This window comes from Eublepharis macularius, chromosome 6 (assembly GCF_028583425.1).
Source record: "Eublepharis macularius isolate TG4126 chromosome 6, MPM_Emac_v1.0, whole genome shotgun sequence".
Classification (NCBI taxonomy): Eukaryota; Metazoa; Chordata; class Lepidosauria; order Squamata; family Eublepharidae; genus Eublepharis; species Eublepharis macularius.
Window position 1 is genome coordinate 59,037,859 of NC_072795.1, and position 12,325 is coordinate 59,050,183.

Consider the following 12,325-nt stretch of genomic DNA (forward strand, 5'->3'; position numbering starts at 1 on the left):
CCAAAACAGCCAGGATAGATGATGTCAGGGTGTGTGTCATACGCAAATCAGTTACGGTAATGACACACTTCTGGCGATGTCAAGGGGCATGGCATATGCTAATGAGTTATGCTAATGAGTTATGCTAATGAGTTCCTCCAGCTCTTTTTCTATGAAACGACGCCTGTTCTTATACAATTTTGATCCCTTCAGCAAACTTTGGGCAGTGACAGACAACTAGAATCCAGTAGCCCTAAATCCTGTTTATCATAAGAAGATATAGGAAATGTTTGCTCATTCCAGTCTTTTGCCCAAGCAATATAAAAGAAATTTGGTCTCTAGAAGAGGCAACCCTATAATGTACTGTCAGTGAGACTCAGTAACGAAATAGTACATCTCCAGTTGGAATCTTGACTCTGCCATGAACTCACCAAGCGGACTGTGACAAGATAACTTCAGTCACCCCACCCCCAATAAAAATGGAAAAAATACTAGCCTGCCTTACAAGGATGTTGAAAGGTTTACCACAAGTTAAAATAACATTTTAGTGCACTAAATAAGTAGTAGTAGTAGTAGTAGCAGCAATATTAACAAAAAACATGACTGTCATTTGAGCAACTCTGTCTTACTTATTTTGAAATGATTGTATATTGCTGCCTCTGGTAAGAATGCCCATGGTGGTTCACATCAAATCCTTGTGTCACATTTTATACTGGACTCTTTCTTTTTTATTGGAAAAAAAATCTGTTTAGGCAGTGCAGCAGCAGAGAATATAGCACAATCTTATTTATATCTTTTTTTAAAAAAGAAGAAGAACTGAACGGTCAAAGATACCAGTAATTTTTTTAAAGCAATAAATTCAGAGCTGAAAAAGAGAAATATACTAGTGGCAATCAGGGCAAGATAAAACACACTAGCACAAAGCCTGGAAAAATAACTGAATTTTAACTTGGAATCTACAATCAGGGACTCTTTCAGATGAAGAAAATGTTATGGCTACCAAAATCCCAATGAACTCGTGTATGGTCTCCATCCTCTCACCCCCAGTTCAGATTCAGGCCTGTACAATAGATTGAATCCAGGATTCCGCCCCCCCCCCACCTAAAATGCCGATATCACTCAGGAAATTTCATCTTCCTACCTTCAAAGCCAGACGGAGGCAGCTATTTTCTGTTGGCAAGCGGGGAAAGCCTCGAGAGGAGTCACACAGGTATGTTCGTCTCACAATAAAGTCTTACGGCTGCAGAACCTTCTTGGTGTGAAGAGAATTTTTTCCTTCAGCTTTCTCACGGCTCTGAGATGTTGAAGAAAGGTTATGGAAGGAAATTGCTTCGATAATACTTGTTGAACTTAACACATACTTAAGGCAAAATTCTGGAGCTTCTCTCTTCCCAAAATAAACTTCCTTGCCTAAAGAATCCCAGACTTCTTTCTTGCTGCATAAAGTGAGTCCTATTGAATACAGAATTTAAATGTGCATAAGAATGCACCTTTAGTGATAAAGACATTTTCTATATGCTCTCAGTCATTTTGTTACCAAAGCTTCTATGTTAACTCCTGAAAAGAGACTCTGAAACTCTGTTTTCTGAAACAAGTAACACTTAATCCAGTTTGGACGGGTTGTATGAAGGAATGCCTGACCAAAGGCCTTCTTGTTTTGTATTGCATTGCAATATGGAAAATAACTTCCAGAGATCCAGCCTTATATATGAATAATGCATGAATGCTTTCCATATTAATCCTTGTAGTAGTAGATGCTTTGCTTGACCCCTTCAACATTTATTAATCCAAATGTGATTTTTTTTGAGTGTCTGACCACACTTTCCCCAAGAAAGTTCTTTTTTCATTAGCACAAACATCCATGTTGAAAGCTAAAAGGCTAGCAAGAGAGCTTCTCCTTGTCAGTTATTAGCAAAATGTTTCTAATTATTTCTTTACTTTTGCCTCTTTCTCTTTAAACCAAAAGGCTTGGGAACAATGGGCCGAGGCATTGTGGCCTCTCTGGTGAAGGCGAAGATTCCAGTTGTGGCTTTGGAGCAGGATAAGAAGCACTTAGAGCTAGGAAGAACAACAGTGATGGCCCTCTTAGACCGTGAAGCTTTAAGAATGCAACAGAATGGCCAAACATTGGATGTACATAAGCCAGGACTGCTTCACTTTACACTGGATTTTAGTGCCCTGCAAGATGTAGATCTGGTTATTGAGGCTGTGTTTGAAGACATGCTGCTGAAGAAGGAGATCTTCCGCAAGTTGTCTACAATCTGCAAACCCGAAGCCTTTCTGTGTACAAATACCTCTTGTTTAGATATTGATGAGATTGCTTCTGTCACTAACCGTCCACACCAGGTCATTGGCACACATTTTTTCTCACCAGCTCATATGATGAAATTGCTAGAGGTCATCTATGGTCAGCATACGTCCCCCACTGCCATTGCTACTGTGATGAGTCTAGGCAAAGCTATGGGAAAAATTGGGGTTGTAGTAGGGAATTGTTTTGGGTTTGTTGGGAATCGATTGCTGATTCCTTATAGTGAGCAAACGTATTTCCTCATAGAAGAGGGCAGTACACCTGAAGAAGTAGACAAAGTTCTAAAGGAATTTGGTTTCAAAATGGGGCCCTTCCAGGTATCAGATCTTGCTGGGCTTGATGTGGGTTGGAGATCTAGGAAAGGGCAAGGCCTGACTGGAGACAGCCTGCCTCTTGGCACACCTCCTCGCCAGCGAAATGGCAGACGATACAGCCCACTCCCTGATTTGTTATGTGAGAAAGGAAGATACGGACAGAAAACTGGCAAGGGATGGTACCAATATGGTAAGCCCGGTGGAAGAGTCCCAGAGTCAGATCCATGGCTTCATCATTTTCTTTCTGACTATAGGAGCACCCATAATATTACAACACGCACTATAACACAGGATGAGATCTTGGAGCGTTGTCTGTATTCCCTTATCAATGAGGGTTTCCAGATATTGTCTGATAGAATAGCATCATGCCCAGAAGCCATTGATGTCATCTATATCAATGGCTATGGGTGGCCTCGACATAGGGGTGGCCTTATGTTTTATGCCTCTGAGGTTGGTTTATCTACAGTTCTTGCAAAACTGCAGAAATATGCAAAGGCTAATCCTGACATACCCACACTACAGCCCAGTCCTCTTCTGAAGAAGCTTGTAGCCTTGGGTAGTCCTCCTGTGAGTGAGTGGTCATCACTTTTGGGATCTCAGAACAGTAAACTGTAATCAGACTGCAATTCATGGGTTTAGATTAGATATTCTTAAAGCTATGGTTCAATCTACACTGCACTGTAGCACATTGTAGAACAATGCCACTCTTTCTTCTGATTTCAATGCAAAGTACCAAATGTGCCTTTCACTATACCATTTATTGAAACGCTGCATGAAGGATCTTGCTTGACAGCCCATTTTCCTATCTTCTGTAGGTACCTAGACCCTAGATCCGTGGTCCTTAGCCAAAGATCTAAGAGTTGCTGATAAAGTGGAAAGAAAAAAAGTAGAATTAGAAAACATAAGTGTTCATACCTTCTTCTTTCTAAACCTCATGTGCCCTCTTTCTAAAACATTTATGTCCAAACTCATCAGATTGTGTCTTCTTCCTGCTTCTTATGCAGTTAAGGTGAAAAGTACAGGATCCGCGTCTTTGAGAAGAGTATTATTTAGACATGCTGAACAGCAAGCATCTTGGGGATTCTGCAGACACTAATGGTACTGTTAACAAACACAGCCTTCAAAAATAGAAGAATTATTTTAAACTGTCTGACCTTTGATGAGGTAACTTAGAGATCCTTAGATAACAGAAATGTCATCAGATTACCCGATTTTTTCAGTAATTGTTTCTGAAGTCCAAAAAAAACCCCCAAAATAAAAACCACTGAGATCCAACCCAAAAAATAGAAATAAAGCTATTTTAAGTATCCACATCTTTGTTGTAATGTCCTATCTTTGTCTTGCATACATATACCTTCAAAATTAATATGAAAAATCCCTATAGTTTGTCAATACATGATAAGGAATTCAAGTGAGGAATTCAATAGGAGCAGCTGTATAACTCCATTACAGCAAAATAAACAACTCCAGTGGTACCTTAAAATCTTAAGAGCATTCCAGCACAAGCTTTTTTAAACTAGGAGGAGAATTAGGAGTCAGTGAGTGAGTTTCTGGAGCCTGCCTAGCTGTGAAAGAGCCTATGATTCCAATTTTCTGGGTGAGGGGTACTAAGAGTTCTTATGTACAAGATGGCAGTGCCTACAGACAGCCAGTCTTTCTTGAACTCTAGTTCTATAGACTTCTGTAGCCAGTCTCAGAAGTGCAAAGAGATGCTGATGCAAGTGGAGAGAATCACAATGAATGAGGGAAGCACGTGGAAGCCACCACATAGATACCTTACCTCATAGTTGGGCCAAATATGAGTTGTAGCATTTTGTATTAGGAAATGCTTCTAAACCATCTCCCTGTGTTAATCATACTATTTAAAAGTAATGCTTATTTATTAGCAGAATCACTGCAAATTATATTTTGATATGAAAATAAACATTTGAATAACCAAAACCAATGCGATGGTCATATACCAGTAGAGACAAAAAAGATGTTGTTCTGTTATGTAATATGACATTATTCGAGAGGTGAGCAGCAATAGCAAGCCATTTGGGTTCCACAAGTAAATTCAGGCATATCTCATTTTTTTAACACTATAATTTGTTTGCTAACATATTTCTCCACGTGGTGGAAACTTTTCCTCTTGGCCCTGAAGCTCCTAGTTTCTCTCTGCGCAAATGCCCAATATTTATGCAAACTATTAAGGAATTTTTAGATAGAGTTAAGTCAGTGTACTCTTCTTCCATTAGTGGTCTAGCCCATGGGTATCTTTCCAAAGATGAATGGGGAGCAAGGAAAGAATCGGCATGCTGGCAGAGAGAAAAGCCTTGAGTTTTCTTGCTGTCCCCAGCAGTACCAAGCCTCCAGAGGGAACCTCTGCCTTACATTCATAATGGCACTTAGAGCCATTTATATCCTCATAGTACCTAAGAGAACTGGACAAGGCCATTTAAGATCTGTCAGAAGAATTTTTAATAAATTTATGTAATACAGTGTTTATCCACTGTTTTTATTTGACTTTGAACTGAAATTAAGCTAGCAACCCCACAGCAGTGCTTGTGAAGGAGCAAGAGGAAAGGCAATTTCGATGAATCTCTATCCTCTGCACACAGCAGGATTGTATTGCACATCTAACTCTGCCCATATTGCAAACCGCATGTTATTTTCTTTGGCCTTGACAAGGAAGGTTAAAATCATACCTGTTTTGCAAAATATTTAATGATGTAACATAAAATGAATTCCTTGTAGTTTGACATCTTTGACTAGCTCTAACTGATTAATTATATCTATTCCCCTCCCTCCAATGAAATCTGTCCTTGAGAGCAACTCTCTTAGAATGCTGCATGCTTGGAAATGACTGACAGCTTTTCTGTTCATGCTGTGAGTTCCGATTAGCTTGATCTAGCAAAAACCTGAGCTCACAGATTGAATCCTATCACACCCATATGCTTCTTACTAGCTACTCCCAGGGAAGGATGTCCAATGAGCTGTCTACATATAATGCTGAGATTGGCACTGGATAATCAGCTCTCTAAAAACAGGATTTTTTCCTTAGCACTCTGCTCTTAAAGAATCTGCAACACATGATTGGAGCTTGAAACCTAACTTTCCTAGCATATTTTTAAAGTATATTTTTAAAGTATTTTAAAGCATATTTTTAAAGTACCCTTCTTCCTCCATAAAGACTGCAGATATAATATAACCTCTGGGCAACTTTATCATCACATAGGCATGCGTTTGCTGTTTCCTTTATCAATATTATTTATTATTTAAATGAAAGGTGAGTTTATGGTCAGCTCATGCCTGATCTTGGAAGCTAAACATGGTTGGCCTTGGTTAGTAATTGGATGGGAGACCACTAAGGAAGACCATTGTCACTATACAGAGGCAAGCAATGGCAAACCACCTCTCTTAAGTCTCTTGCCTTGAAAACCCCAGCAGGGGTCACCAGAAGCTGGCTGCAACTTGGAGGCACTTTCCACCACCACCAATGTCTGGGTGATTTCTACCAGTAAGTTTAAATCCTGGTTCATGAATGCAGGAGAATTAGGTAGAAATGCAGTGGGAAAGTGGATTGCACCACTTCAGTCAGCAGGGAGAGGATCACATTTTGGGGAATGTTTCCCTATGTTTAAAAGCTCTCTGCAAACAGAAAGCCAGCACAAGTGATGAGTAGGTTTTGAACGTTTCTCTTTACTGTGCTAATTTTCCATTTGCAAGATTTTTTAATGCCATAGAACATTCATAGCTTGACTCCACCTCCTGCAGTCTGAAGTCATGTGGTCCGTTCAGTGATCTGCTGCCTTGTGTCCTGAAATGTATGAACCAGACCTTACTCTTCATCAATAGTGCTGCCTTATTCTTCTGTTCCAGAATTTATCTTCCAACTAGCCATATTCTGGTGATGGAGAGTACTGTCAAGTATAGCTGACTTATGGTGACTCCTGGTTGCATTTTCAAGGCAAAAGACCAACAGAGGTGATTTGCCATTGTCTGCCTCTGCAACCCTGGTCTTTGACCATCCAATTACTAACCAAGGCGACCCTGCTTAGCTTCCAAAATCTGACAAGATTGGGCTTGCCTGGGCTATCTAGGTCAGGGGGGCCATATTCTACTATCCTTGTGATTGTCATTATTTCAGAAAGCACGAGACTATGCTGTAATAGAAGCCTTTCTCAAAAGTATCACTAGAGAGGGAGAAAACTTTTTAAAATGCCTTTACTATATTCAAATGCAATTTTATTTATTTTGTAAGCAACATTTATGATGTGTGTAACTTGGCATTTGAATTCTCTTTCTAGGAGAGAGATGTAATGGAAATAAGAATCAGCTGGAACTGTATCTTCAAATTGTAATTATTCTTGTTAAGATTTTATTCCTCTTAGAAACGCAAACAGAGATGGCTCATACAACCCACTCGCCCTACTCCACACATGAGAGGAAAAGGGAAACATAAACAAAAGGGAAAACATAAAAAGAGTACCAGAACAAGCAGCCAGATATATTTACAGCCTAAGGCAGCGCACTAAACCATTATATAGCTCAAGTATCTAAATGTGAATAGAAAAGATCTTTTAACAATTTAAAGAAGGTGAAAATTGGGGTTAGGCAGTACACATTGCCAGGCATACATCTTCTTGCCCCAAATTTCCTCCCTCCCCATTAGGGTGAAGGCAATTTTCCTTTCAGCCCATCTGCCTCCCAGCATAGGAAGGACTTGTATCTGTGCTCTCTTCATACTGCCAGAGTTCAAAGACCACACACATACTCAGTCCTGTCTCCCTATTGGAAAGGGAGTTGTTTCCTTGGGGCATAAGGTGGATAATATTTTTCTGCTGATGTGGGGTTTCTCTCAAGATAAAGAGATGACTTCTTTAACAGGTATCTTAATAATTCAAGCTTCTTCAATAAAGTATTCCCTCACCACCAGCTGACCGGAAGTCTCTGACAGGTTCATATGGATGAAGACACACTTAAAGTATTTTGAACATAAGCAGAAATCCCTCTTTTGACACCTCTCACTTCTCGGTGAAAAGAGCTGCTGGCTTAGGTTTTACTCCCAGATTGAAAAAACGCACCTCATAGGGGCAAAAACACACAAATAGCTATAAAAGGATTGCTGACAAAGTGATGAATTTCACTGTGCAAGCTTGGAAGAAGTATTAAGAATCTTGTATAGAGTGCAATCAACAGTAAGTTTATTGAAGGCAATAATTAGCACACTCGCAATCATATCAAGCAGACAGTGTTAATACAGAGCAACAGAATGTCTACGCTAAGAAACTGATATGTTGGGCGTCTCATGTAGTCTGGCTCCAAGTTGGAGTGAATACAAACAATTTTATCCAAAAAGAACTTTGCAAAGTGATCACATCAAGTTGCTGAGGAATTTGCCATTTCCTCCTGGACACCAAGACATAAAACAATCCATAGTACCACAAACGACACCACTGGGTAGCAATGGGTAAGGGAAAATATTTCTTTGCTGGAATCACCATGCAATAGGCTCTAATATGGGCTCTAGCTCATTTAAACTATTCTGTACCCCTGCAGAGTTTCTTTTCTCTTGATAATAGAGAAGTTGTATAAGATTTTAAAGATATTTGCTTCATAGGTTCCATGCTGTTGATAGTTTCTGCACAGATGAAACAGAACGTTGTTTTAATACAGTCCAATCCTATAGTCCTTGGATTTATTTATCAATATACTGAAAACCACAAACGCTTGTCACAAGGCTTCTGGCATAGCTTTCAAAATTAAAAAAAAAAACCACATATATAAATTAAATTGGGCTTATTCCCAAGGAAGTATGCATAGGAATCTATGCATAGGATAGGAGTTGCATATATGATATAGGTAAATTTAATAGGTTATGTATAACTCTGGAGCACTGCATTGACATAGATTTTAACATCTAGTAGTTATGCTATTATGCTACTTTTTACATTTTTTGTTATATCTTCCTGAATAAAACTTATTTTTGTTTAACCATTTGTTTGTTTGCCCTGGGTCCTTCTGCTTGCTGCCCCAAACACCGTCATATACTATTGAAACCAGCTACGTTTAATGCAACACAGAACAACTTGAGGAGAGTTGTGAGATAGATGATGGTTTGAACCCAGAACAGTATTTCTGCAGACACATGGACTTTTGTCTGCAGAATGAGAGCTTCTCACCTCCTCCCTTCTGTGGCACCCAGAAACACCTCCTGAATTCCTGTTTCTGGGGAACAAGGGGCTCTCAGGAATAAGATTTGGGGGAGTCTTTCGAGCTGTTGTGGGAGAGATGAAGTGGGAGACGGGAAAATTGTGCTCGGCAGAAATCCTTGTGCCTACAGAAACACTGTTCTGGATCCAAGCCCATATATTTTAAAACAAAAAAATCAATAAAGATAGTAATGACTAGAAATCACCAAGCCATTTTATTCAATTCAAATGTAATCAAGATTGGCAAAAACTTTTCCTCTACAGAAAGTAATTTTTTTCTTTTCAGTGTTAAATGAGCACAGGAAGAAAAATAGTATATTACTAGAGCATGCCAAATAGTCTCTAATCACTTTGAACTCATGGTTCTTTTTAGTTCCACAGGCTACCTAAAGTTAGGCTACAGCATAAACTTTAGCTAGCATAGCTTTGTTTGTGAATGTTAGAATTCTCTCTGAGATTCACTGTGCAGCAATTCTATGAAAAGTTAGCTTTTAGAATGCAGAGTCAACATTTGCAGTTTTCAGGCACAAAGCAAGTGGCAAACAGTGATACAGATTTAACCACGTATGCCATTTGTGCCATCTTTGGATCTCATACTTTTTATTAAAAATCATTTAGTGAAAACATTGATTTTCTCCCCTCTCCCCCACACCAATTTTCTTAACAGATCAATGCCTCCAAAGAAAAAACTATTGAGGGAGCAATCCTAAGCAAGTCTACTTGGAATTAAGTCCCATGTTATTCAATAAATATTACTCCCATGAAAGTAACCTTACAGTTGCTGTCACAGTCTTTCACTACTGTGGCATCCAGACTCAGGAAGCATTGTGAAATCAATGAAGATATTATAGATAGCAATGGAAATGCAAAAGTTTGCGTTGTCACCAGCAGCAGCTTGAGAGGGTCAAGAGAAAGGCCAGTTGAAGGTGTAACCATAAATTCAGAAGCATCAGCAAGCAGTCCTGAAAGCCCAGATGCAGAACAAAGTGCTGAATGCCTTAATATAAGCTTAATAAAAGTTCAAGGACATGCAACAATGAAAAACTGCAGTGAGAGAAAGAATAATACTTGGCACTCAGTAATTGGCATTAGATTCACTCAGAATGATAGAACAATTGAGGTAGATGATCCATAGGTCACCTGTCTAATTCTTTATCCACAGGCAAGATCTTCTACATACAACATTCCTGTTAAATTGGTAGTCAAAATTATTCCATTTGAAAAGTTTAGCATAGGTTAAAAGTGTCAATGTTCCCTTTACAGTTTGGTGTAGTGGAGAGCTGGGTTTGATTCCCTACTCCTCCACTTGAAGCCAGCTAGGTGACCTTGGGCTAGTCAAAGCTCTCTGGAGCTCTCTCAGCCCCACCCACTTCACAGGGTGTTTTGTTGTAGGGATAATAGTAGCATACTTTGTAAACCGCTCTGAGTGGGCATTAAGTTGTCCTGAAGGGCGGTATATAAATCAAATATTATTTCAATAAATGTTGGTCATTAATAGTAATCACGTTAACAGAGCAATCCTAAGCAGAGTTACTCCAGTCTAAGCCCATTGAAGTCAACTTTGCTTAGGATTGCACTGTTAAAGACCTAAAGTGCTTCATGAAAGAATTAAGAATTACACACCAGCCTCCAATAAGAATTTCACTATACTGGCTAAATAAACTTTTAAAAATCAACAAAGGGAAAAAAAAACTGTAGCTGTGCTATCTATTTAAATTATTAATTAGTGTATAGAGCTCTGCTTCAGGTCAGACACAAGCACACATGGTACTGTGGCTCAGTGGTACAGCATCTGCTTTGGGTGCAGAAGGCCACAGGTTCAATCCCTAGCATCTCCCATTAAAAATATCATGCAATAGGTGATGTGAAAGACCTCTATGTGAGACCCCAGAGAGCCACTGCCAGTCAGAACAGACAATACTGTTCTAGGTAGACCATTTGTTGGACTCAGTATAAAAGGCAGCTTCATGTGTAAGTCCAAACCAAACCCTGTAGTCATATTCTGTTATGTATCTAGCACCCAAGCATGTTCCTAACTATCCACATGATAAGACCTTACATTTCACCAAAACAGCTTTACTAGATTCAAGACCATTGCCCGTACAGAGTACCAAATTATAATTTAAAGGAATATGAAACAATAGGTCCTTCCCCATTATCAAAAAACGTAATCAAAAAGTATTCTGGCATTTGAGAGTTTGGGAAAATATTCCATTTTTCTAATCCCTGCAAAATTAATTGAGGAGGAGGTGGCGTGCTTTAGTCCACATGCAGGACTTTTGTGACTGGCTGCTACTCATTCACAAATACAGTTCTATGTTACCCTCTTTTTTAACTATAAAAGAAATGGGTGAACCATCTTTACAGTCTCTCCATAATAATTATGTGTCATGTGACTAGTTGTTTGCTTAACTAAATCACAGTTTCTCCTTTACTCAGTTTCTTCAGCCGTATTATTGTTTTCACAGTATGGAAATAGGAACTACTCACAATATTCTAAATGTGGATGCATCGTGCTGATTTCCTAATCATTCCTAACACTGTATTTGCATTTTTCATTGACATTACTGTGTTTCTAGATCAGCTCCAATGCCCTTAATAGCATAAGGACCTGTCATCCAAGACATAATACACTTATCTCCAGCTACAAAACTAAGCAGAAGTCTTATGGTACCCTATAGACAAACACATTTTTATTCTAGCATAAATGTTTATGGACCAGAGCCCCTTCATTAGATGCATGTGGCAGTCCTCATGGGGCATCTCTCTCTCTCTCTCTCTCTCTCTCTCTCTCTCTCTCTCTCTATATATATATATATATATATATATATGTATAAAGGTAAAGGTAGTCCACTGAATCATTATTGACCCATGGAGGGACGTTGCATCACGACATTTTCTTGGCAAACTTCTGTTACTGGGTGGGTTGCCATTGCCTTCCCCAGTCATCTACACTTATATGGTAAGAGCCCCGTGGCGCAGAGTGGTAAACTGCAGTACTGCAGCCCAAGCTTTGCTCACAACCTGAGTTTGATCCTGGCAGAAGCCATCTCAAGCCATCAGGTAGCCATCTCAAGGTTGACTCAGCCTTCCATCCTTCCAAGTTTGGTAAAATGAGCACCTAGTTTCCAAACAGTAATTGGTGATAACATATTCTTCCTAGTTTTGCTACTCTGGTTAACATCTGTAGCATCCCAGTAAAATGAGTACCTAGTTTCCAAACGGTAATTGGTGGTAACATATTCTTCCTAGTTTTGCTACTCTGGTTAACATCTGTAGCATCTAAGGAATCTCAGGGCCAAGCTACAAGTGACGAATGACACTTGAACGGCAAGTGAACAGACTCACATAGTGATCAAGTGGAGCACAAGTGAACAGGGATGAATACACGTGAGTCTGCCTTGGGAGATCAAACATCTTGATGAATTCTAATTCAGCAGTTTCATGGTAGAATCTCCCTTTGAGATTCTTCTACTGGAGAATGATGAAATTTAAATAAGCATCAGTTTGTTGAAATGTTATCACACTGA

At 39.3% G+C, this 12,325-nt stretch overlaps 1 protein-coding gene across 1 annotated transcript in view; it reads left to right on the forward strand.

Annotated features, from left to right (window-relative positions):
- Positions 1–3,912, forward strand: part of EHHADH (enoyl-CoA hydratase and 3-hydroxyacyl CoA dehydrogenase) — a 31,475-nt gene extending 27,563 nt beyond the window's left edge. The window contains exon 7 of the mRNA XM_054982350.1: positions 1,946–3,912. Coding sequence (XP_054838325.1) covers positions 1,946–3,216 — 1,271 coding nt within the window. The 3' untranslated portion in view covers positions 3,217–3,912. The remainder of the gene's footprint in view (positions 1–1,945) is intronic.
- Positions 3,913–12,325: the final 8,413 nt, after the last annotated feature.